The 24,832-nt window shown below is 48.7% G+C and overlaps 1 protein-coding gene across 3 annotated transcripts in view; it reads left to right on the forward strand.

The window, feature by feature from the left end:
• The window catches only part of SGSM3 (small G protein signaling modulator 3), a 37,925-nt gene that overhangs the window by 1,941 nt on the left and 11,152 nt on the right, over nt 1-24,832 (forward strand). For 2 of the 3 annotated variants that reach the window (XM_029079285.2, XM_029079286.2), the window contains exons 2-5: nt 20,419-20,491; nt 21,611-21,696; nt 22,738-22,804; nt 23,095-23,303. In XM_029079285.2, the coding sequence (XP_028935118.1) occupies nt 20,419-20,491; nt 21,611-21,696; nt 22,738-22,804; nt 23,095-23,303 (435 nt within the window). The remainder of the gene's footprint in view (nt 1-20,418; nt 20,492-21,610; nt 21,697-22,737; nt 22,805-23,094; nt 23,304-24,832) is intronic. The other variant, XM_029079288.2, reaches the window with a different exon arrangement.

Below are 24,832 nucleotides of genomic sequence, written 5' to 3' on the forward strand. Positions count from 1 at the left end.
TGAGCCACGTCCTCTGGCTCCCAAACCCGCGCTCTTCCCACCAAGCCCCGCTGCTTCTGTAGACTTTGAGCTCGTTGTGGGCAAGGAATGTGTCTCTATTTTTATATTGTATTCTCCCAAGCACTTAGTGCTTTGCACACAGTCAGCGCTCAATAAATATGATTATTAATAAGAGTGATAAAGTAATAGACTGTGAGCTCGTTGTGGGCTGGGACTGTGTTGGATGTTATATTGTGCCCTTCCAAGCGCTTAGTAGAGTGCTTTGCACACAACCAGTGCTCAATAAATATGATTATTAATAACAGTAATAAAAAGTGCTTAGAACAGTTCCTTGGCACATAATAAACACTTAACAGATGCCATTGTTGTTATTGTTATTATTAATAGACTGTGAGCTCATTATGGGCAGGGAGTGTGTTTATTTTTATATTGTCTCCCAAGCACGTAGTATACTGCTTTGCACACAGTAAATGTGCAATAAATGTGATTATTAATAATGATAGTAATGGTAATAGTAATAATGGTAATAGACTGTGAGCTCATTGTGGGCAGGGAAGATGGCTGTATTTTTTTTATTGTATTCCCCCAAGTGCTTAGTATAGTGCTTTTGCACACCGTAAGCGCTCAATAAATACAATTAATAATAGTAATAGACTGTGAGCTCATTATAAGCAGGGAGTGTGTCTGTTGATTATTATACTGTACTCTCCCAAGCATTTAGTACAGTGCTCCATACCCAGGAAGTCCTCAGTAAATACCATTTAATTAATGAAAGTCCATTCAGGGTGGACAGAGAGAATGACCCACCAGTGGGGAAGCCTCAGTTTCCCCACCTCCCCCGGCTGACAGATGTTGAGCCAAACCCTCAGTGCTCATGGCTGTATCAGTAATTTATTAATTTATAGTAATGTCTCTTTCCCCCTGTAGACTGTAAACCCGTTGTGGGCAGGGAATGTGTCTGTCGATTGTTATATTCTACCAAACGCTTAGTTACAGTGCTGTTGTGCTCTCCCAAGCGCTTAGTTCAGTGTGGCTCAGTGGAAAGAGCCCAGGCTTGGGAGTCAGGGGTCATGGGTTCGAATGCCGGCTCTGCCACTTGTCAGCTGTGTGACCGTGGGCAAGTCACTTCACTGTGCCTCAGTGACCTCATCTGTAAAATGGGGATTAAGATTGTGAGCCTCACGTGGGACAACCTGATGACCCTATATCTACCCCAGCGCTTAGTACAGTGCTCAGCACATAGTAAGCGCTTAACAAATACCGACATTGGTTCAGGGCTCGGCCCATAGTAAGCGCTCGGTAAATACGATGGAAAGAGCGAATGCTCCGCACACAGTAAGCGCTCGAGAGATACTATTGACTGACAGGAGTGAGAGACGGGAGGCAGCCGGGCAGGGCGAACCCGTCCCCGGGGCAGCCTGGAGGGAGCTGCGTAATCAGTCAATCGTATTTATGGAGCCCGTACCGTGTGCAGAGCACTGTTCTAAGCACTTGGGAGAGTACGGTGAAACAGTTGGTAGGCGCATTCCCGGCCCACAACAGCTTGTGGGCGGAGAAGCAGTGTGGACCAGTGGATAGAGCTTGGGGCTGGGAGTCAGAAGGAGCTGGGTTCTAACCCCGGCTCCGCCGCTTGTCGGCTGGTGACCTTGGGCAAGCCACTTCACTTCTCTGGGCCTCTGTTACCTCACTCATAAAATGGGGATTAAGACCGTCAACCCCATGTGGGACGTGGGAAGTGTCCAACCTGTATCCGCCGCAGCATTCAGTACACAGTGCCTGACCCATAGTGAGTGCCTGACAAATAAAAAAAAACCAAATTTACAGTCTAGAGGAAGGAGGAGTGACAAGGGTAAAGAAGGGTGGTGGGATGAATTATGTGCATATTAAATTAATATCTCCATTCTGCCAGTGGAATGATTAATATACATCTAATTGATATTAATTAGGCAAATTAATACCTCCCAGGGTTTTTTTTTCCTCCTTTCCCCGGAAAAGCTGTCATCTGCCTGGGCCGTGACTTGGCGGTATGCAAAATTGAAGTCCAAAATGGCATCTTGTCAGGGACTTTCCTTGATGGGGTAGAACGTCTTCCAGGTAGAAGGTTTCGCATCCAGCAGGATACAGAAGTGTGACTGCCAGTGTGCCCGTGTGTGTATATTTAATGAGATGTACATCCCCCTGATTCTATTGATTCTATTTATTGCTATTGTTTTTGTCTGTCTGTCTCTCCCGATTAGACTGTAAGCCCGTCAATGGGCAGGGACTGTCTCTATCTGTTGCCAAATTGTCCATTCCAAGCGCTTAGTACAGTGCTCTGCACATAATAAGCACTCAATAAATGCTATTGAATGAATGAATATTTATAGTATTTAACTGCTTACTTTGTGCCTTTGTCCCCCTCTAAACCGTAAACCCATTATGGGCAGGGCGGGTGTCTGTTATATTGTCCTCTCCTAAGTGCTTAGTACAGCGCTCTGCACGCAGTAAGCAGTAATACGATCGACTGCCAAGCATTGTACTAAGTGCTGGGTTAGAGCCGAGATTATCAGGATGGATGCAGTCCTTGTCTCATGTAGCTCACAGGGAGAAGCAGCGTGGCTCAGTGGAAGGAGCCCGGGCTTGGGAGTCAGAGGTCATGGGTTCTAATCCCGGCTCCGCCGCTTGTCAGCTGTGTGACCTTGGGCAAGTCTCTTAACTTCACTGGGCCTCAGTGACCTCATCTGTAAAATGGGGATGAAGGCTGTGAGCCCCACGTGGGACAACCTGATTACCCTGTAATAATAATGTTGGCATTTGTTAAGCGCTTACTAGGTGCAGAGCACTGTTCTAAGCGCTGGGGGAGATGCAGGGTCATCAGGTTCTATGTATCTGTATTTGTATCTATCCCAGCGCTTAGAAAAGTGCTCAGCAAGTAGTAAGTGCTTAACAAATGCCAACATTATCATTATTATTATTATGTGGGGAGGAAGAACAGACATTGAATCCCCATTTTTCAGATGAGGAAACTGAGGCACTAAGAACTTGCCCAGGGCAAGTGGCGGAACTGGGATTGGAACCCAGGTCCTCCGACTCCCAGGCATGTGCTCTTTCCACTAAGCCCCACAGCTTTCCAATACGCGTGTGTGTCCAGTCCTTCACACTGATCTATTCTGCCAGTGAACTGATTCCATCTCACCTAGAGATCCCCTCCCTCTTTTGTACACTGGAAATTTGATGTAAATAATGCTGCAATATCCTAGGATCTCTAAGAATGGGTGGCTCTCAAATTTAGCCAAAGCGAAAGTCCATCCCTCTGCCCCAGCTCCAGCTTTGACATGTTGCTTGGCAGGGCAGTCGGGTAGCAAACACAGAGCATAATGTCTATTTCATTTCTGTCATATTTTGAAAACTGCTAGTTCCTGTAGTGTGCACGGGTGAGATCACCGGGGGGAAGCTGAGGCACATAGTTGGGTCAGGGTCTCCCATCAGCACAGTGAGAATGGGAACTTGGATCCTCACATCTTCGCTCAGCTCTTTGAGCCAAGTTGCATGTTCTTTGGAAATGGTCTAAATAAGACTTCCCTTCTGTGATGAAGGACAAGTCTTGTTTCTCAGTTCTGAACTCTAGGGATATTGAGGGATGGGAAAACTTGTAGTACCCTCCATTTGGTGGGGGCATTCATGGATATCGGGGACTGTTTTCTACTCCCTTCCCCCTGCTGTGTTCTGGTTCACCTGATGAGTCCGGTGACTCATTGAATCTCAACTGCAAATTTCTGACTCATTTTTTCGTAGACTTGGAGGTTTGATTTTATTGGGTTATAGGGCCATCTTCCGTCTCGTCGCTCTCTCCCTGTTCTCCCTTTCCTTCATGCCCCCGTGTTACACTTCTCTCTTTCTCTAGTGATTTTTTGTTGTGTGTCCATCTCCCCCCCCCCCCCCCCCCCCCCCCCGAAATTAAACTTGGCACCTGAGCAAAGGCTGTGTCTTTTGGGCACTAGTTGGAGAAAGATGACTCTCTTGAAATATTTTTCACCAACTGTGGTTCCTACCTTACTTTTATTGCATCTTTCCTGTAACTCTCTGGACAGTTTTAATGAAAAGTGAGAAATCCAGGCTCCATTTGAAGTTTTTAAGGAAGGAGTGGCAAATAGCTGGGCATGGATCATAAATGGATGATAGAATACAGTGAAGTAGCTAGCCTTCCATTCTCTGATCCTCTTTCACTTGGGAGAAGGTAACGGATTAGAGTATATAATTTTTAAATGGTATTTGTTGAGCATTTACTATGTGCCAAGGATTGTACTAAACACTCAAGCAGATGACAAGCTAATCAAGTTGGGCAGAGTCCCTGTCCCACATGGGGCTCACAGTCTTAATCACCATTTTACGGATCAGGTAATTGAGGCACAGAGGAAGTGGAGTGACTTTGCCAAGCTCACACAACAGACAAGTGGCAGAGCTGGTATTTGTTAAGCGCTTACTATGTGCCAAGCACTGTTCTAAGCGCTGGGGTAAATACAAGGTTGTCCCACACTGGGCCACACTGCTTCTCATTATTCTCAGTATTCATACAAGAGGACTTGCCATCAATCAGTCAGGTGTATGTATGTATATATGAGTGCTTACTGTGTACAGTGCTCTGTTCTGGAAGCGCTTGGAAAAGTACAATATTAACAGAGTTGGTAGATCCGTTCCCTGCCCACAACGAGCTCACAGTCCAGAAGGGGATCTTGACATAGGGGTGAAGAATAATAATGATAATGGTGTTCATTAAGCACTTACTACGTCCCAGGTGCTGTTCTAAGCCCTGGGGTAGATACAAGGTAATCAGGTTGTCCCAAGTGGAGCTCACACTCTTTATCCCCATTTTACAGATGAGGTCACTGAGGCATAGAGCAGCAACTTGCCCAAGGTCAAACAGCAGACAAGTGGCGGAGCCGGGATTAGAACCCACGACCTCCGACTCCCAGCCCTGTGCTCTTTTTCCATTAAGCTGTGCTGAAATGTTGAGCACTTAGACTCTAAGCTCCTCAAGGCAGTGACTGTCACTTCCGTGGTTTGTTCCCATGTGCCTAGTACAGTGTTTTTGGAGAGCACTGTAGTGGACAGACCAGGTTGGCGTGCTGCACTCAGAAGAGGCAGGTACTTTGCAGAGATCCAGCAGCTAAGAAGCAGACTCAGAGGCAAACCCATTAATGCTTAAAGGTGTATACATTGTGGCAGGGGGTGGCCATCACCCACCAATCTCTTCAGCCATTCAATAAATCAATCGGTAGCATTTATTGAGCACCTTTTGCATGCAGAGCCCTGAATTAGGCACTTTGGAGAGTTCAGTAGTTAGAAGACGTGATCCTTACCCTAGCAGGGGAGACAGGGACTAAAATAAAAATGTTTAATAGTATGTGGGAGATATGTTCATAAGGTCGTTGTGGGCAGGGATTGTCTCTCTTTATCGCTGTATTGTACTTTCTTGAGCTCTTAGTACAGTGCTCTGCACACAGTACGCTCTCAATAAATACTCCTCACTCTAGGCTTCAAGGCTCTCCATCACCTTGCCCCTTCCTACCTCTCCTCCCTTCTCTCTTTCTACCGCCCACCCCGCACGCTCCGCTCCTCCGCCGCCCACCTCCTCACCGTCCCTCGGTCTCGCTTATCCCGCCGTCGACCCCCGGGTCACGTCCTCCCGCGGTCCTGGAACGCCCTCCCTCCTCACCTCCGCCAAACTGATTCTCTTTCCCTCTTCAAAACCTTACTTAAAAATCACCTCCTCCAAGAGGCGTTCCCAGACTGAGCTCCTCTTCTCCCTCTACTCCCTCTGCCATCCCCCCTTTACCTCTCCGCAGCTTAAGCCTCATTTTCCCCTTTTCCCTCTGCTCCTCCACCTCTCCCTTCCCATCCCCACAGCACCGTACTCGTCCGCTCAACTGTATATATTTTCGTTACCCTATTTATTTTGTTAATGAATTGTACATCGCCTCGATTCTATTTAGTTGCCATCGGTTTTTACGAGATGTTCTTCCCCTTGACGCTGTTTAGTGCCATTGTTCTCGTCTGTCCGTCTCCCCCGATTAGACCGTAAGCCCGTCAAACGGCAGGGACTGTCTCTATCTGTTGCCGACTTGTTCATCCCAAGCGCTTAGTACAGTGCTCTGCACATAGTAAGCGCTCAATAAATACTATTGAATGAATGAATGAAATACGATTGAATGAATGAATAAGAGCTTAAATGGCATACAGCCTGAGGAGAGTAGAATTAATTGGGAAGGCACCTGGAGGAGATATTTCAGAGGGGGGTTGAAGATGGAGAGCATATCTATCAACTCTGTTATATTGTACTCTCCAAGTGTAGAACTGTGCTCTGCAGACAGTAAATCCTCAATAAATCTTATTTAGAGAGAGCTTTAATCTGTCAGATTAGAAGGGGGAAGGAATAGAAAGAAGCATTGTGGCCTAGCGGAAAAGAACTAGGGCCTGGGAATCAGAGAACCCGGGCTCTAATCCCGGCTCCACCACTTGTTTGCTGTGTGACTTTGGGTATGTCCTTTAACTTCTCCGTGCCTCCACCACCTCCTCTGTAAAATGGGGCGTAAAACTGTGAGTCCTATGTGGGGCGGTGACTGTGTCCAACCCAATTATCTTGTATCTACCCCAGTATGTAGTTCAGTTCCCGGGACGTAGTAAGCGCTTAAGAAATACCTTAAAAATCCAGGCAAGGGAAAGGGCACGAGCCAAAGATCTGCCCTCAGAGAGATGAGAACAAAGCACAACGCATAGCTCAGCTTGAGAGAAATGAGGGATGCAAGCTGGGGTGTAGTGGGATAAGAAACTGGATAAGTAAGAGTGAGAGAGTTGATGGAGTGCCTTAAAGCCAGTGGTCAGAAGTTTCTGCTTGATGTGGAGAGGAGAGGGCAACCGTTTGCAGTTTGGAGGCTTGGGAAGATATATGCAGAATGCTGTTTTAGAAAAATGATCCAGGCAGCAGAGTGTAGTATGAACAGAAAAGGGGAGAAGCTTGGGGCAGGCGGGGAACTGAGAGAAACCTGTTGCAGTAGTGAGCCCAGGATATGAAAGGAGTAATATTGGAATTTATGAAGCAATCACTATGTGCCAGGCACTGTTTTAGGATACAGTGTAATCAGGTCAGACACAACCCATGTCCCCCACGGAGCTCACAGTATAAGGGAACAGACATTTTTATTGAGGGCAGAGAATGTCAGCCACCTTTCGTATTGAATTCACCCAGGTGCTTAGAGCAGTGCTCTGCACACAGAAAACACTCAATAAATGCCATCGAGGATGAGGATCTTATCCTCGTTTTACAGAGAAGAAAATGGACGCACAGAGCACTAGTGACATGCCCAAGGTCACAAAGCAGCCAAATGGCAGAGCCGGGTCTAGAACCCAGGCTTCCCTTTCCATGCTCTTTGCACCAGGCAGGAGAGGAAAGGGTGGAGACTGGAAATGGTTTGGAAGTTAAACTGACAGTATTTGACATCAGACTGAGTTTGGGGGGTGGAAAGAGGCATTTGCACACCTGGATAGGATCTTATCACTAATAGCGTCATCTCTGAATATGAAGAACAGCTAAATTTAGTACAGTGCTGTAGACACAGTAGGCATTCAGTAAATGCTGCTGCTGCTGATTAAACTTCCAGGACTACCAAGGAACTGCTAGGGAAACCTCAAAAAATGATTTTTGATAGATTATTTGTATTTCTCTCTCCCTCGATGCACTTTGAGGGTATTTGGAGGAATCCAGGATCCTTGTTCTCTGGAAGGTGAGCGATTTTTTTCTAAATGATATTTGTCAAGCGCTTACTATGTACCAGGCGCTGAACTGAGCGCTGGGGTAGCTACAAGATAGGTTGGACACAGTCCCTGTCCCTACGTGAGGCTCACAGTTTAAATCCCCATTTAACAGACGAGATACCCGAGGCACAGAGAAGTTAAATGACTTGCTCAAGGTCATCCAACAGACAAGTGGCAGAGCGGGGATTAGAACCTAATCTGATTCCCAGGCCCCGGGCTCTTTCCACGAGGCCACATTACTTGTCTTGATTGTTCCAGCTGCTTATTCTTTCAATATTGTCTGAATCGTGACATCAGTAGTTTTCCACAGCAACTGTTTTTGATATCATAAAGGCTACTAAGTGGGAACAAGCAGCAACTGGAACAGATGAGGTCTGAAGTAGTAAAGATCAGGTTTTCCGTGGAAACGTCTATTGAAACTCTTCACAAATGCCATTTTATTGTACTCCCAATCTGGCAATCAATCAGTGGTATGTATTGAGCATTTACTCTTTGCAGAGCTCTGTACTGGTCGCCTGGGAGACTACAATACCAAGCGCTTATTCAGTTCAGTGCTCTGTGTCCAATAGTGGCTCAGTAAATAACCCTTGATTGAGCCACTGCACCTGAAAGCAAGGCTCCTAAGCTCGGCTTTGCCCTGGCCAATGGAGGGAGGAAGTTGGGGCAGCAAACATGCCCACCAACACCGTTCTTTTGTACTCTCCCGGGCGTTTAGTACAGTACTCTGCACGCAGTAGTCACTCAGTAAGTATGAATGATTGGTAACGGGCCTGGTTTTTGGAAAAGCTGGACCTCTGCAGCCAGGAACAGGTCCCGAGAAGAAGTTTGTACCAAGTAGTCACAGGTCTGCAGTGCTTCTTGGGAAGCAGCGGGAGGCCACTGGAGAGGAAGTTTCACCGAGAAATGAAAGCAAACACCAAGAAATGGAATTGACGGTGAATGAGGAAACAGAACAGTGGCCGCTCCAGGAGAAAACTACAGGGGGAACCGGGCAAAGGGGTCAAAATTCATTTCTGGGTGATCAAGCTTTTGCCCACGAGCTAGGTTTCTGAAAAAGAAATAAAATCTATTTCACATGCCCATCTTAATTCCTAAAAGTCACTGAAAAGTCTTAATGTGTTTTTCCTTCAAGGAACCACAGCCATAGGAGAAAAAGCTCCTTGTTTGGGGCAGGGCTGACTGTTCTTGGCCTTGGGGTGGAGTGTCTAGGTGTCCCTCTTGACTTTAAGCTCACTGCAGGCAGGGAATGTGTCTGCCAACTCTTTCATATTGTACTCTCCCAAGTGCTTAGTACAGTATTCGGCCCGTAGTAAGTGCTCAATAAATACAATTGATTGAGAATTTCTCTGCCTCCGTCACCTGCAGGCCGAACGCAGTTTGTGGCACTGGGTACCCCCGGAGGATTTCTTCGTGCTTCTAGTGCTGCAGTGTTTTCGGTTACATATGGCTTCTCAAATACTGTTCCCAGGCAAGCGAACTTGGAAGCAAATACTTCAGGGAGATTGAGTCATCGTATATCTGAAGAAATGAGAAGACTGAAGGACCCTGGAAACGATCCATTATCCACCCTTGAGGTTTAAGAACGAACCTGATTTCCATACTAGGGAAGGCCTTTGGAAGCAGCGTGGCTCAGTGGAAAGAGCACGGGCTTTGGAGTCAAAGGTCATGAGTTCGAATCCCAGCTCTGCCACTTGTCTGCTGTGTGACTGTGGGCAAGTCACTTAACTTCTCTGTGCCTGTTACCTCATCTGTAAAATGGGGACTAACACTGTGAGCCCCACGTGGGACAACCTGATTCCCCTGTGTCTACCCCAGCGCTTAGAACAGTGCTCGGCACATAGCGCTTAACAAATACCAACATTATTATTATTATTAACCCATTGTGTCCATTTGTGTCTTCTCTGTAAACCCACATTATCATTCCATAAAATGGAAGGAAAGCGGGTTTATCGCAGGCTTGAGCTTCACAGTGATAACATATTATGCTCTCTCTTTTCCACCCTAATGCCGAGGAGCCATTGTACACGTAATTAAAATATATGGATAATCCAGTCACGCAGTCATCTCTTTCTAAAATAAAAAGCAACGGCACCACCCCGGGGACATCCTGTGCTGCTTATAAAATCCTCTTGGAAACCTGGAAAAAATGGCATGAATTTTGCTAGGCCCTGAAGTAGTCGTTCCTATTGCCTTATTTGTTAGGCACCCAAATGGATTATAAGAGCAGCAGGGTAAATTCAAGTGGTACTTAAATCTGTGTGTGTGAGCGGTTCAGGGATGAGGTGCATGGGGGCAGGGAGAGGAACGTGTGGGACACTGCCCAGTGCTTATAGCCTCTGGGCTTAGGTTATGTGGACTCAGGGAGCGCGCTAATGCCACCTTACTCTTGGTACCTCAAGTCTCATCTATCACACCACCGACCCCTTGCCCAAGTCCTCCCTGGGGCTTGTAACTCCCTCCCCTTCCGTATCCGACAGTCCGGTCAGTCAGTCAGTTGTGTTTATTGAACGCCTATTGTTTGCAGAGTACTATACTGGGAAAGTTCAATATAACAATAAACAGACATGTTCCCTGCCCACCGTGAACTGACAGCCTAGACGGAGAGAGAGGCATTAATTTAAATAAAAGAATAAATGACAGATATGTATGGAAGTGCTGTGGGGCTGGGAGGCGGGATGCGTAGAGGGAGCAAGTCAGGGCGATGCACAAGGGAGTAGATCAGGAAAGGAGGGCTTTATCGGGGAAGACCTCTGGGAGGAGTTGTGCCTTCAATAAAGCTTTAAAGTTGGGGAGAGGATATGAGGAGGGAAGGCAACCACTCTTCTGACCTTCAGAAGCCTCCTAAAGCGTGGTTTAGTGGATAGAGCACGGGCCTGGGAGTCAGAAGGACCTGGGTTCTTATTCTGGCTCTGCCACGTATCTGCTGTGTGACTTCGGACTTCTCTGGGCCTCAGTTACCTCATCTGGAAAATGGGGATTAAGACTGTGAGCCCCATGTGGAACATGGACTGTGTCCCACCTAATTAACTCCTATCTGCTCCAGTGCTTAAAAGAGCGTTTGGCACATAATAAGTGCTTAACAAGTACTATAATTATTCTTCATTAGTATTATCTCAGCTAAGAGGACTTCCCTGACCAAGCTTTCATTTCTCCTGTCCATCATCTCCACAACCTTTGCCACGCACTTGAACCCCCAACCACTCTGTTGCTGAATCCAGCCCCCTAGCACTTATATAAATATCCATATGCTCTACTATTTCCCTTATCTGTAATTTATTTTAATGTCTGTTTCCCCCTGGGTAAACTGAAAGCTCCTTGTGGGCAGGAATCATGTCTACCAACTTGATTATTTTGTACTTTCCCAAGCACTTAGTTCAGTTCTCTGCCCACAGTAAACTCAGTAATGCCATTGATTTGATTGATTGATTGAAGCCCAAAAGAAAGTCGTGCAATTAGGTATCCTATGTTGCACACTGAACCAGTTTTATCAGTGGAAGCATTTCAAACCCAAGTCAAAAATAACCGAGTATAAAGGCAGGACAAAAATGAAAGAAAAAAGAGGCAAAGTTAGGTGGTTTCAGGATCTGCCTAATTAGGCTCGTTCTCCAAGTAAAGGGTTATTTGGTATTGTGTGCTCAGAAGTAGTCTGACTTCCTGCTACTTTCCCCTTTTTCATCAAAGTGACATTTCTTTGGCTGGGCTTGAGTCATTCTGTGACGCTCCAAGTGATTTATCTTTCAGGGTTTTGTTTTTTTTTTTTGGAAGGATCATGGATAATTTAGTTGGGGGTAAAAGCCTGTTGCATGTTTTTCTTCCCTTCTGCCTCCCACCAGGAAGCAAGGTGTATTGGAAGAAACATTAGACCCGACATTTGAAGTTTCATTGAAATGGAGAGAAGTTACTGGCATGGGTCAGGAGGGTCTTGTGACTGGTTGTCTCAGAAAGAGTCGGAAGAGTAAAGTTCTTTCCGAGGGAGGAACCTGCTCAAGGCTGACAAGCTTAAGAATGAAACGGGGGGGTAGTCAAGTTCTCTTTGCATTCTCCTCTCTTCTACGCCAACCCCACACTCGTGTTTCCAGGGGCCAAACTGGTTTTGATCAGGGCCTTTTCCGCCTAGTTAGGGTCATTACCACCCCAAAGAACCACAAGAAAACTGGAGTAATTTTAGAGCGGCTTGGTGCTTCATGTTTTTCTAAGGTTAGTCAGGAAGCCCAGACCCACCATCAGCATAGGTCCATTCTTATCTAGACTCACACTCCTGCGACTGGGTTGAAAGTGAACCGGCGACTAGAGTGCAAGCAGAGTCATCCTTTACCTTGTCATCCAACAGGTGGATTCTGAGTTTTAATCCCTCTGCCCCCTCCTCTCTGCTCCCCCTCCGCCCTCTGCTCCCTCCTCCTTCCCCGCTTCACCTCCCCTCAGCTAAAACCCCTTTCCTTCTGCTCCTCCCCGTTTCCCTTCCCCTCCCCTCAGCACTGTGCTCATTTGTATATATTTTTATTACCCTATTGCTTTTGTTAATGAGGTGTCCATCCCCTTGATTCTGTTTATCGTGATTATGATGTCTTGTTTTCGTCCGTCTGTCTCCCCCGATTAGACCGTGAGCCGGTCGTTGGGCAGGGATCGTCTCTATCTGTTGCCAAATTGTGTATTCCAAGTGCTTAGTACAGTGCTCTGCACATAATAAGCGCTCAATAAATACTGTTGAATGAATGAATGAATTCCAGAACTACGATTTGTGTGTATCAAGACTAGCAGAAGGAGTACTCTTTTATTGGGCCCTCGTTGTCCTTTTTTTTCTTTTTTTTTTTTTAAGGATTTGTTAAGCATTTACTATGTGCCAGGCACGGTACTAAACTGTGGTGTAGATACAAGATAATCAGATTGGACACAGTCCTTGTCCCACATGGGGCTCACAGTCTAAATCCTCATTTTATAGATGAGGGAACTGAGGCACAGAGAAGCCTAGTGACTTCTCCAAGATCACAAAGTAGGCAAGTGGAGGAGCTGGGATGACTCCCAGGCCTGTGCTCTATCCACAAGGCCACGCTGCCTCTTAATCCATCTTTGGGCTCCCAGGTGAGTTCAGTAAGCAAGTTAAACTGTAGAAGAAAGTTAAAGCTGATTTGCGGAGCAGCAGCATTTATTGAGAACATACTGAGCACCGAGCGCTGTAGGTAGGAGCTTGGGAATATACAACAGAAGAAGACACAGTCTCTGCCCCTGAGAAGTTTACAGTCTAATGTGGGATACCATCGCCATAAATATATAACAAGTACAAGAGTAAAGGAGTGATGAGAGTGGAGTGATGAAAACTAAAGCAGGTAATGAAAGGACTACACTGTAGTCTAGTCAGTAAGCTCGTTGTGGGCAGGGAATGTGTCTGATTGTCCTGTCATACTCTCCCAAGTGCTTACTACAGTGCTTTGTACACAGTAAACGCTCAATCAGTGAGATTAACTGATAAAATTAACACAGTAAATTCAAAGGTGCCCTGGGTGATGTCCCGGAGGGTTAGGCTTGGCCCCTGTGGCTTTCGGATTTTTCTACCAAATGATTCTTGTCAGAAAGCACCCTCATAGCACCAAAACGATGACCTGACTGTGCCATAGAACCCACAGTTTCTTGGACTGTGCGAGACCATGCTTGCTGCCTCCTCTCTCGGCCCCGAGAATCCTTGAGGTAGAAGGATCCTAGGGCGAATGCAGTGTAACCGCTTTGCTCTCCGCGATTGCCTCGGTAATGTCAGGCGACTGGGCTGTAAATCTTCCAGGGCTCCTGCCGCGGATGACAAGACCAGAACCAGAACACCATCTGGATGGTTGCTTTAATCAGTTCGTGGTAGGTTAGCAGTGGGCTAGAAGGTTCTGCTGGAGGGAAGCAGCATACCCTAGTGGGAAGGAGCCCGGGCCCGGTAGTCAGAGGACATGGGTTCTAATCCTGGCTCTCCCACATGTCTGCTCTGTGATCTTGGGCAAGTCACTTAACTTCTCTGGGCCTCAGTTACCTCATCTGTAAAATGGGGGTTAAGATTGTGAGCCCCATCCGGGACAGGGACCACGCCCAACCTGATTACCCGGTATAATAGGCATAATAATAATTATGGTATTTGTTAAGCGTTTACTATGTGTGAGGCACTGTACTAAGCGCTGGGGGGGATACAAACAAATTGGGTTGGACACAGTGACTGCCCCGTGTGGGGCTCCCACTCTCAATCCCCATTTTACAGATGAGGTAACCAAGGCACAGAAAAGTGAAGTGACTTGCCCAAGGTCACACAGCAGACAAGTGGAGAATCCGGGATTAGAAACCAGGATCTTCTGACTCCCAGGCCCATGCGCTAATAATAATAATCTTAGTATTTGTTAAGCGCTTACTATGTGCAGAGCACTGTTCTAAGCGCTGGGGTACATAGAGGATAATCAGGTTGTCCCACGTGAGGTTCACAGTCTTAATCCCCATTTTACCGATGCGGGAACTGAGGCCCAGAGAAGTGAAGGGACTTGCCCACAGTCACACAGCTGCCAAGTGGCAGAGTGGGGATTCGAACCCATGGCCACTGACTCCCAAGCCCGTGCTCTTTCCACTGAGCCACGCTGCTCTATCAGCTACGCCATGCTGCTGGTATCTCCCCTAGCACTTAGAACAGTGTTTGGCACATAGTGAGCTCTTAACAAATGCCACAGTTATTATTGTTGTCGTTATTTCGTGCCGTTGCCCTGCAGAGGAAGGACAGCGCCTCTGATTTGCTGCCCCTTTCATCCATTCATTCAATAGTATTTAGTGAGCGCTAAGTGTACTAAGCGCTTGGAATGTACAATTCGGTATCAGATAGAGACTATCCCTGCCCACTGATGGGCTTAGGGCTTACAGTCTAGTCGGAGGGCAAAAACAATAGCAATAAATAGAATCAAGGGGATGTACACCTCATTAACAAAATAAATTGGGTAATAAAGATATATACAAATGAGCACAGTGCTGAGGGGAGGGGAAGGGAGAGGGGGAGGAGCAGAGAGAAAGAGAGGAAAGGGGGCTTAGCTGAGGAGAGGTGAACGGGGGCAGAGAGGTAGCAGAGGGAAAAGAGGAAGCTCAGTCTGGGAAGGCCTCTTGGAGGAGGTGAGCTCTCAGTAGGGCTTTGAAGAGGGGAAGAGAGTCGGGGGGGTCGTGTAACTTTCACATAGGTGAGGGCACCCCCTTGCCCGCTCATTCATGCCCATATTGCCCGAATGAGAACTCTGGAGTTGTTCCTGCAAAGCAAATATTGACTCGGGGAGGTCAGTGGGCAGACCCAGCTCCTGAATACGCAGGAGGCTTCGGGCAGACACGAAGGGAGTTGGGGTAGAGACTGCCTTTGTCGCCTTGGTGGCAAGGCACTGTGGGATGGGTTTGACTGGGCGTCAGCCTGAGCAGCATTTCTAAGAGGAAATGAGAGCTGGGGAGAAACCGGATCCTGGACAAATAGTGCTTGAGCAACGACTGTAATGGTACTTGTTAAGCCCTGACTGTGTGCCAGACGTTTTACCCAGTGCAGGGCTAGGTACAAGATAATCAGATTGGACCCAGTGCCTGTTCCACATTGGGCTCACAGTCTAAGTCAGAGGGAAGAGGAATTAATCCCCATTTTACCGACAAGATAACTGAGGCACAGAGAAGTTATCCTGAAGGCCACACAGCAGGGATCTGTTGCCGAATTATACATTCCAAGCCCTTAGTACAGTGCTCTGCACGTAGAGAGTGCTCAATAAATACTATTGAATGAGTGAATGACCGACTAGCCGCTGGATGAATCAAGTGACTGATTCTACACCGACTCTGAGAGAAGAAGGAAAGGAAGGCTTTAGTAGTGGTTAACGATGGCTGGATATTTACTGATCTCAGCTGTCCGATTGATAAGCTTGGGAGAGCCCAAGCCAGAGGACTTTTGGCCTTTACTGAGTGCCATGCAGCGACGTGCCCGTCCGCCCGTTATGAAGGGGTGAAATTTCTCCTGATCCCTAAAGATGTGAAAGCGGCATCTTGGTCAGACCAGTGATCCTGCCATCCCAGCCTTCTGCCTCCGGTGCCACTAAAAGCCGCCGGGAGGCATTGGGAAGATGAATCCTCCGGCACCTCTGACTTCTCCCTCTGATGACCCATCCGGAATCGAATATCCTTGAATCCGATCGGGACATCCCTGGTGTTTCCTTTTAATGACCCATTATTGAGATCTCATTCATGAGCTTACCCGAGCCCTTCTTGAACCACAGATTCATCTTTTAGTTAATCTTTTAATAGATAACATGACTGTTCTTGCCCTTGAAAAAAAAGTAAGCATATTCATTCGGTCGTATTTATTGACCGCTTACTGTGTGCAGAGCACTGTACTGAGCGCTTGGAAAATACAGTTCAGCAACAGATATAGTCCCTACCGAACAACAGGCTCACGGTCTAGAAGGGGGAGACAGACAATAAAACAAGGAGACAGACATCAATAGCATCAAAATAGATAAATAGAATTACAGATACACACACATCATTAATAAAATAGAGTAATAAATATGTACAAATATACACAAGTGCTGTGGGGCAGGGAAGGGGGTAGAGCAGAGGGAGGGAGTAGGGGTGACGGGGGTGGGGCTGAGCAGAAGAAAAGGGGGGCTCAGCAAATAGATAAAGAAAGGAGGAGAAAATAAAAGAATCATCGATTACCAGTGGGCCTCTAGCATTGTGCTTCAATGCTGGACTCCCTGAACCAGCCTAGGCAAATAGGAGTGATCATATTCTTTAAAAACTCCAGGAGATTAGACTCCTTTACTTCCTCATATATCTCACAGCTTTACACTGAGGAAGTTCTTTATATCTGACCTCAGTTTTTCCTGCTGCAACTAAAGGCTGTTCCCTCTCTGACCCTCTAGACTATAAGCTCGTTGTGGGCGGGAGATGTGACTCCCAACTCTGTTCTATTGCACTCTCCCGAGCTTAGTCCAATGCTCTGTCCACAGTCAATAAATGCTATTGATTGATGGAGTATTGATATTGTGCCCGGTGGAAACGCAGCTGTCCCCCCCGCCACCCCCGGAGTCCCCAGGCAGAACTTGTTAGGAAGAAGCAGAGCGACTGGGATTCCAGGCTTGGATCTTTTCTTAAAAAAATAAAATAAAAGCTTGGTGTCTCAGGCTGGGCCTCCTCTAAGCCCCGGTTGCCTGGAAAGCGTATATCACGGACACTGGTATTATACAAACAGAGGCCTGGAGGCTGTCACTGCTTTCTTGGCGTCCACCTGAAATCAGGTAGCCGTACCCTCCTCTATGGCAGGGCTTGTTCCCAAAAGGGCTGCTCTTTTCTGGTCACCCTGTCTGGAGCTGGAAGGAGCAATTAGCATCTCTGTAGGTGTGGAGGCACTTTCTCTTTAAACTGTTTTCGCTGTTTTGTAAAGTGTCTCACTTAAATATAATCAGAATGGGAAGCTGCCATTTTGGCACACTAGTGTTAAGTGGGACTCCTGGGATTCTAGTGTTTAGGAGTCTGAGAAAGCTGAGAGATCCTCAGCTCTCTGTCCCCCTCCCTAACCCCTGGTGAGAATCCTCTTTACGTTAAGTTTAAAAAAAAAAAGAAAACCGAAAGACCAGTGCCCTGCAGCAGCCTAAGGTTCTGCTGCTGCTGAAGTGTCAAACCTCCCTGGGAGGCATTAGTAATGAGGCAGCTGTCCGTAGGAAAGGAACCAGCTCCCTTCCCGGGAAAGGTCGGAGATTCTCATGGAAGGCTCTGGCTCTGCTTGATCTGGTCTCTGCATCGTTGGTATTCCATTTCTGGGCTTTGGAAACTGAGACTCAGCCCGGATAAATGGGTTAAAACCCAGGGCGATTAGCGCCTCATAGTGGAACTGGAAACGGAAAACCCCAGAAGGACAAACTAGCTTTATAACGGGACAGTCGATCATCCTCTCCGAAATAGGGATTTGTTTAGAAATTCTGGACCTGTTTCGAAGAAGCTTTCATAAGAGAGAGATCAGACCTGAGGCTTCTGATTCTTTACCCTGGAATTTTCCAATTAAAATCTTTTGGATTTGTAAGCTTACTTGCTCCTTACTCCAGGCTGCGGTTAGCCTCTGAATGTGTTCCTCAGAACCAGCCTCCTCCCTCTTTTTTTTTTTTTTTTATGGAATTTGTTAAGCACTTTTTTATGGGCCAGGCATTGTGCTAAGCGCTGGGGTAGGTACAAGCTAATCAGGTTGGACACAGTCCATATCATACATGAGTCTCACAGTCTCAATCCCCATTTTCCATGTGAGGTAAATGAGGCATAGAAGTAAAATGACTTGTCTGAGGTCATACAGCAGGCAAATGGCAGAGCCAGGATTAGAACCCAGGTCTTTCAAACTCCCAGGCCCTTGCTCTGTCCACAAGACCGTGCCCATCTTCTGACCTGTTCTCCAGCTCCATCAACCCCACCCTAATCTCCTCTGTCCAGGGGCATAAATTCTGCACCAGAGCCTCTACTGCAAAGTGATGGAGGAAGGAGGAGAGCTGTACCATTTTCACTCCCTCCCCTCCTGTGCTTTGTTGGGGTTTTTTTGCCTCCAACCAGTGTTGCTTAGTTGGGTAACTGCATGCTGGGCTGTAAAAGTAGGGGAGGGGGAAGGTGGTGAAAAGGATGAGGATGTAGCTGTTGGAGTCATCAGCACCTTTCCTTGGGCCCCTTTCTTTTGGCAACATTGGGAAATAAATATAAACACCACGATGCTCCTCTTCCTAGCCACCTGTTTCTCAGAGCTAAAGGTGAAATCATTCCTCCTGCTGTTTTGCCACAGCTCTGATGGCTTCCACCACTATAAGCCCCTTAAGGATAGGAGTATGCCTGGAACAGGCACAGAAAGGTCATCATCCTCCTCAGTTCTTCCCTTTCAGTGGCTAGGATGCTCTGAACTAGCTCCTGAGGGCCCGGGGCATTTCTTGAAGCAGAGCATGGCCTGGAAGAGGGCCTGAATAAAGCCATTTCAGTTGAAGGGTAGTGAAGGAGCATGGCCTAGTGGAAAGAGCTGGCCTGGGCGTCAGAAGGACCTGGGTTCTGATACCGACTCTGCCATTTGTCTGCTGTGTGACCTTGAGCAAGTCACTTCACTATGCCTCAGTTGGCTCAGCTGTGAAATGGGGATTAAGATTATGCGCCCCATGTGGGATTTGCTCGTAACCACTCCAGCGTTTCGAATGGTGCTTGGCACACAGTAAGTGCTTAACAAATGCCACAATTATTATTATTAGAAACAGGAAATGGATGGCGTCCCTCCCTGTAGCTTCCCGACAATCCGTAAATTGAGAGCAGCCGGTTCCAAGCAGGATTCGTCCTGTGCAGGGAGATGGAATGGGAAATAAGGGGCAGTTGTCAGTCTTTGATAGAATTAATGTCCTGATTCCCTCGGAGGGGACCCCTGAACCTGTCAGCTTTCCCAGTCAATCATTCATATTTATTGAGCAGTCCCTCCACCTCCGAGGCTCTTATTTGCATGCTGCTTTCTCTCCACCCCCTCCTTCCACCAAGTGGACAGCAGCAGCACCAGGGGCAGCCCTGGTGGCTCTCTCTCTCTCTCCCAGATGGCTGCTTGCAGGGAGGTTTCCATAGCTACCAGAGGCAGGAAAAACCTGCCCGCCCAGTTCCGCAGTCTTGCATCTGGCTCTCGTCTGGGGGCGTGGGGTGGGCAGGGGTGGGCAGGGGTGACCTGTGGAAGATAATGGAGGGCAAAGAGGTTGGAGGAGCCTGCAGAAAGGAGAATTCTGCCTCCAGCCCATTTTTCACTCTGCCAGACCGAAAACCCAGGCCCCTCCCTGCCTCCTTGTAAAGCGGCCTCCCCGCCGAAGCCCCAAGGTTTCCTTGCCACCGGAAGGCGGTGGGGCGGGCGGTATTGATGGGTCCCGACTGGCACCGAGGAGGGCACTTGCCCGGGGCCTCTGAAAGAGCCTGGGCTCTCTGATGGAAGGCTTGAGGTCTGCCGTAGCAGGGTAGCCATTCCTCTGCAAGGAATCCTAGAGGTCAGGGTAGCTGGGGATTAACTCACCTGTGACGTGGCTTTCCCCTATTTTGCCTTTGAATTCGTAGAAAATGGCCTCCAATTGAAACCGGAGGGATTTTTCACTGGGCAATAGAGAGCATTTCCCCATCACGGGGTGGTCTAGAATTTCTTCCTCTGGACATTTTCAGCAAGGGGGTGGGCAGCTATTGCTATTCGTCTGAGGATGCTGATCGAAGACTTGCCTGGCAGATCGAGCGGGTGACCCTGTGAGAGCTCTTTGCTTTAAATAGCGAAGCGGGCTAGAAGTTCGACCCTTCCTCTGGGTTTTAGTTTCCTAGGTTGTCAGACGAAGCTGTGGGTGGTACCGTCTCCTTCACATCTGCTCACCGACAAGACCTGCCCAGTGCAGACGGGGAGGAGTGTCTGGGAACAGACCCATGAGCTTTCCCTCCTCTGCCAGCCCTCTGCCGGGAATTGCCCCTCCTCCAGGGAGTGAACGGGGAGGCCGATGTCCCACAGGCATCAAGAAGCGGAATGACGGAGCGGGGACCGGGCCGCAGATGGGAAGGGAAGGGAGGTGTTCTCGGGAGGCAGAATGGGGATGGCACCCTGACTGGCTTTTCCTTTTGCGTTTCCGACAGGATCCGGGCCTCTGTGGCGAGGGGGCCCTCTGGACCTGGGAGCACCTTGCCTTGCTTCCCGGTGAGATGTCAGGTAAGAGATGGGAGAGAGAGTTGACTCCCCCCACTGGGACCCGGGGGGCTGAGGGCCAGCAGAGGACAGGGGGAGGCACTGTTTTCCCCACCAGATTTGCCCTTCTGGCTAGTAGCTTTCCGGAGACCACTGACGTGAAACAGATAAAGGAGTCTTGACTCAAGGACCAGCATATCCCTTCCTCGTTGCCGTTTCCCATCTCCTGAGCAATAACCGGCCTAATCCCTCGCTTTTCCCCATCTTGCCTGCCAGCCCTGTAGCTTTCTCTCTCCGGTTGGGGTCGGGGGGAGGCGGGGAGAAAGAGGCTGAAGCTTAACTTGCTTTCTGCTTAAGACATCATCTGGGTTCATTCCTGAACTAGAGAAGCTGAAAAGTGAGCAGGAATTGTGCCTATTGTTATATTGTACTCTCCCAAGCAGCACGATGTAATGGATAGAACGTGGGCCCGAGAGTCAGAAGGTCATGGGTTCTACGGAGAAGCAGCGTGGCTCAGTGGAAAGAGCCCGGGTTTGGGAGTCAGAGGTCGTGGCTTCTAATCCCGGCTCTGCCACTCGTCAGCTGTGTGACCTTGGGCAAGTCACTAACTTCTCTGTGCCTCAGTTGCTTCATCTGTAAAATGGGGATGAAGACCGTGAGCCCCACAAGGGACAGTGCGATTACCTTTTATCTCCCCCAGCGCTTAGAACAGTGCTTGGCACATAGTAAGCACTTAACAAATACCAACATTATTATTATTATAATCCCTGCTCTGCCACTTGTCTGTTGTATGACCTTGGGTGAGTCACTCTACTTCTCTGTGCCTCAGTTCCCTCATCTGTAAAGTGAGGAATGAGACTGTGAGCCCCATGTGGGACAGGGACTGGGTCCAAGCGCTTCGTACAGTGCTCTGTACAGAATAAGTGCTCGATAAATACGATCGGATGAATGAATGAAAAGGAGCCAGTCTGTCCCAGATTTCACCTCCCCTCCTCCCTCCATCCCTCTCCCCCTTGCGGGAGCATCCTTGATCCAGAAGCTAGAGCCCCTTGGGAGGAAATACTACGTGGACAGCTTGCCCCAAGCTGCTCCGGGCAGTGCCTCATGCTTTGCTCTTCTGTTTCTGCTTCTCCCTGGCCGTAGGAAGCCACACGCCTTCTGGTGGGGGCCCTTTCTCTGCCCTGACCCCAAGCATCTGGCCCCAAGAGATCCTGGCCAAGTACACCCAGGTAGAGTATCCAGCCCAGCCAGGCTACGGTTAGAGCGTTCCGAGACATCCACAGGTTCAGAGTAAAGGGGACCGATGATGCCCGTTCGGTGGGACCCCTGCTTTAGGCCGATGGTCTGCCTCTTCCCGATCCAGCCCAGGCGTGGGCCTTCCCTGCGTGCACTTCCTGTTAGAGGAATGAACAACCAGAAACAGTTGTCTTGACCAGCTCCAGATGGGCCCGGGGATTTGATGCACTGAATTCTGGTCTCCCAGACGGAGGTAGATACACTGATACGGACCCACACCAATCAGTCAGTCAGTTGCATTTACTGAGCATTTACCATGTGCAGAGCACTCTTCTAAGCGCTTGGAAAAGTACCGTGCAACCGAGTCGGTTAGGTGCGAGCCGTGCCCACCGGGAGTTTACATTCTTCGAGAAGCAGCGTGGTTTAGTGGAAAGAGCCCGGGCTCGGGAGTCAGACGTCATGGGTCCTAATCCCGGCTCCGCCGCTTGACAGCTGTGTGACTTTGGGCAAGTCACTTCACTTCTCTGGGCCTCAGTGACCTCATCTGTAAAACGGGGATGAAGACTGGGAGCCCCGCGTGGGACAACCTGATAAACTTGTATCTCCCCCAGCGCTTAGAACACTGCTTGGCACGTAGTAAGTGCTTAATAAATACCATTATTATTCTACTTGTGGGTGGGGGATAGGTATTTAAATAGGTTAGGGATAAGGGAAATGGGAGACTATGGCAATTTTTGTGTAAGTACTGCAGGCCCGGAGTGAATACCGGTGTGCTTAAGGGGTACAGAGCCAATTCACAGTCGACGCAGCGGGGAGATAAAGGGCTTAGTCAGGGGAGGCCTCTGACACATCAGTATCCCAGTATCAGTATCACGTCATATCAGACCCTGGTGAATCCGTATGCCGTCACGTATGCCTCCTTGATGACAATTGAGGGAGCGGATGGAGGGGCGGGTGGGTGCCGAAGCCTGCCCCACCAACAGCCAGGCTGAGGAGGGAATGGTTATACTTTCTTTTACCCTTCCACTCCCTAGAAAGAAGAATCAGTGGAGCAACCGGAGTTCCGTTATGATGAGTTTGGTTTCCGCGTGGACCAGGAAGGTGAGGCCAGGTCTCTGGGCCAACGGGGAGATGTTCTGGTCCAGCTTCTATCACCTTAGGAAGTGGGGATCCTGAGGGCTTGACCCCAGCCTCGCTAGGCTCACAGGGCAAGGGGGAAGGGGCGGCTGACGAGAGTCTGCAGAGGATGTTCCTGGGACTCCCTGATGCTTGAGCGGTGTTTGGTGCTTCGGAAGTTCATCCTGTTTGCACTCTCTGTCTTCTCTGTCTCCCCCTCCTTCCTCCCTGGTCCTCCCCGCTCCGGGCCCTTCTCCCCAATTCCCCCGTGGCAGACGGTGCCGAGCCCAACTCCAGCCGGCTGCTGGGCGTGCCCCTGACCGAGGACCCCCAGCAGCGACTGAGATGGCAGGCTCACCTGGAGTTCACCCACAACCACGACGTGGGCGACCTGACCTGGGACAAGATCGAGGTCTCCCTGCCGCGCTCCGACAAGCTGCGCTCCCTGGTGCTGGCCGGCATCCCGCACAGCATGAGGCCCCAGGTGAGAAAGCCGCCCGCCCGGCCCGAGGGGCCCCTTACTGGCCTACTGGCCTCCGAAGGCGCTCGGACCCTAATAATAATAGCAAAGGTATCGGTATCTGTGAAGCGCTTACTATGTGCCGAGCACTGGACTGAGCACTGAAGTGGATATAAGCCAATTGGGTTAGACGCAGTCCCTGTCCCACATAGGGCTCACAGTCATAATCCCCGTTCCACAGATGAGATCACTGAGGCGAAATGAAGTGACTTGCCCAAGGTCCCACAGGAGGCAAGTGGCGGAGGCAGGATTAGAACCCAGGTCCTTATGACTCCCAGGCCCGTGCTGTATCCACTAGGCCATGCTACTTCCCTGCTTACGTTTCACGGGGGTAGCACAGTTTCAGAAGTAAAGATGTACAAAAAGAAAGAAGACTCATAAAACAAATCTATTTGAGTGCAGGATAATAAGATTATAATGCTTATGGTATCAAGTCCTTACTGTGTGTCAAGCAGCATTCCAAGCCGTGCAGTAGACAGAAGTTAATCATGTCAAACACAGTCCCACTTGGGGCTGACGGTGTAAGTAGTTCTTCAGTAATATGGGTTGTCGCTATGTGTTTGGACTAGATGGCATTAGAGAATCGGGGACCGTTTTCCAACAACACGTTCACATATGCGTAGATCGTGACGTGATCAGTTAATGAATGGTGTCTATTGAGCGCTTACTGTGTGCAGAGCACTGTACTAATCAGTGACATTTATTGAGCACTGACTGTGTGCAGAGCTCTGTTCTAAGCACTTGAGAGTGTACAGTAAAAGAGAAATTAGCAGACCTGTTCCCTGCCCCTAACACTTCCCTTTTCTGGCCCTTCACTTTTAAGCGCCCGGGAGAGTACAGTACAACAAGATTAGCTGGCACGTGGCCCGCCCCTAAGGAGAGTAGATAATAATAATGTTGGCATTTGTTAGGTGCTTACTATGTGCAGAGCACTATTCTAAGATTTGAGAGGGGGAGCTGGAAGCAATTGGAGAAGCAGCGCGGCTCAGTGGAAAGAGCCCGGGCTGGGGAGTCAGAGGTCATGGGTTTGAATCCCAGCTCTGCCACTTGTCAGCCGTGTGACCGGGCAAGTCACTTAACTTCTCGGTGCTTCAGTTACCTCATCTGTAAAATGGGGATTAAGACTGTGAGCCTCATGTGGGACAACCTGATTACCCTGTATCTACCCCAGCGCTTAGAACAGTGGTCTGCACATAGTAAGCGCTTAACAAATACCAACATTATTAAGAAATGTTTGTACAGCCGTGCATAGCACCGGTCAAGGCATGGTTGTTATAATGTGAGTTTCCCTTGATGCGGGAATCATCGAGGGCAGACTCTCTCCGTTCTAGTAGAACCGAGGATACCTTTAGAACGTCATCAGCAGAAAGGGGAACGTCCCGAACAGACGGCTACATCCGTAAATGCTGGAGGTGACTGACATGGCAGGGATCGTGACAGAGGCCCTCACCCCGCTCCGCGCCGGGGCTGACCACGCCTGGCTCCTCACTGCC

This window comes from Ornithorhynchus anatinus, chromosome 14 (genome assembly GCF_004115215.2).
Source record: "Ornithorhynchus anatinus isolate Pmale09 chromosome 14, mOrnAna1.pri.v4, whole genome shotgun sequence".
Classification (NCBI taxonomy): Eukaryota; Metazoa; Chordata; class Mammalia; order Monotremata; family Ornithorhynchidae; genus Ornithorhynchus; species Ornithorhynchus anatinus.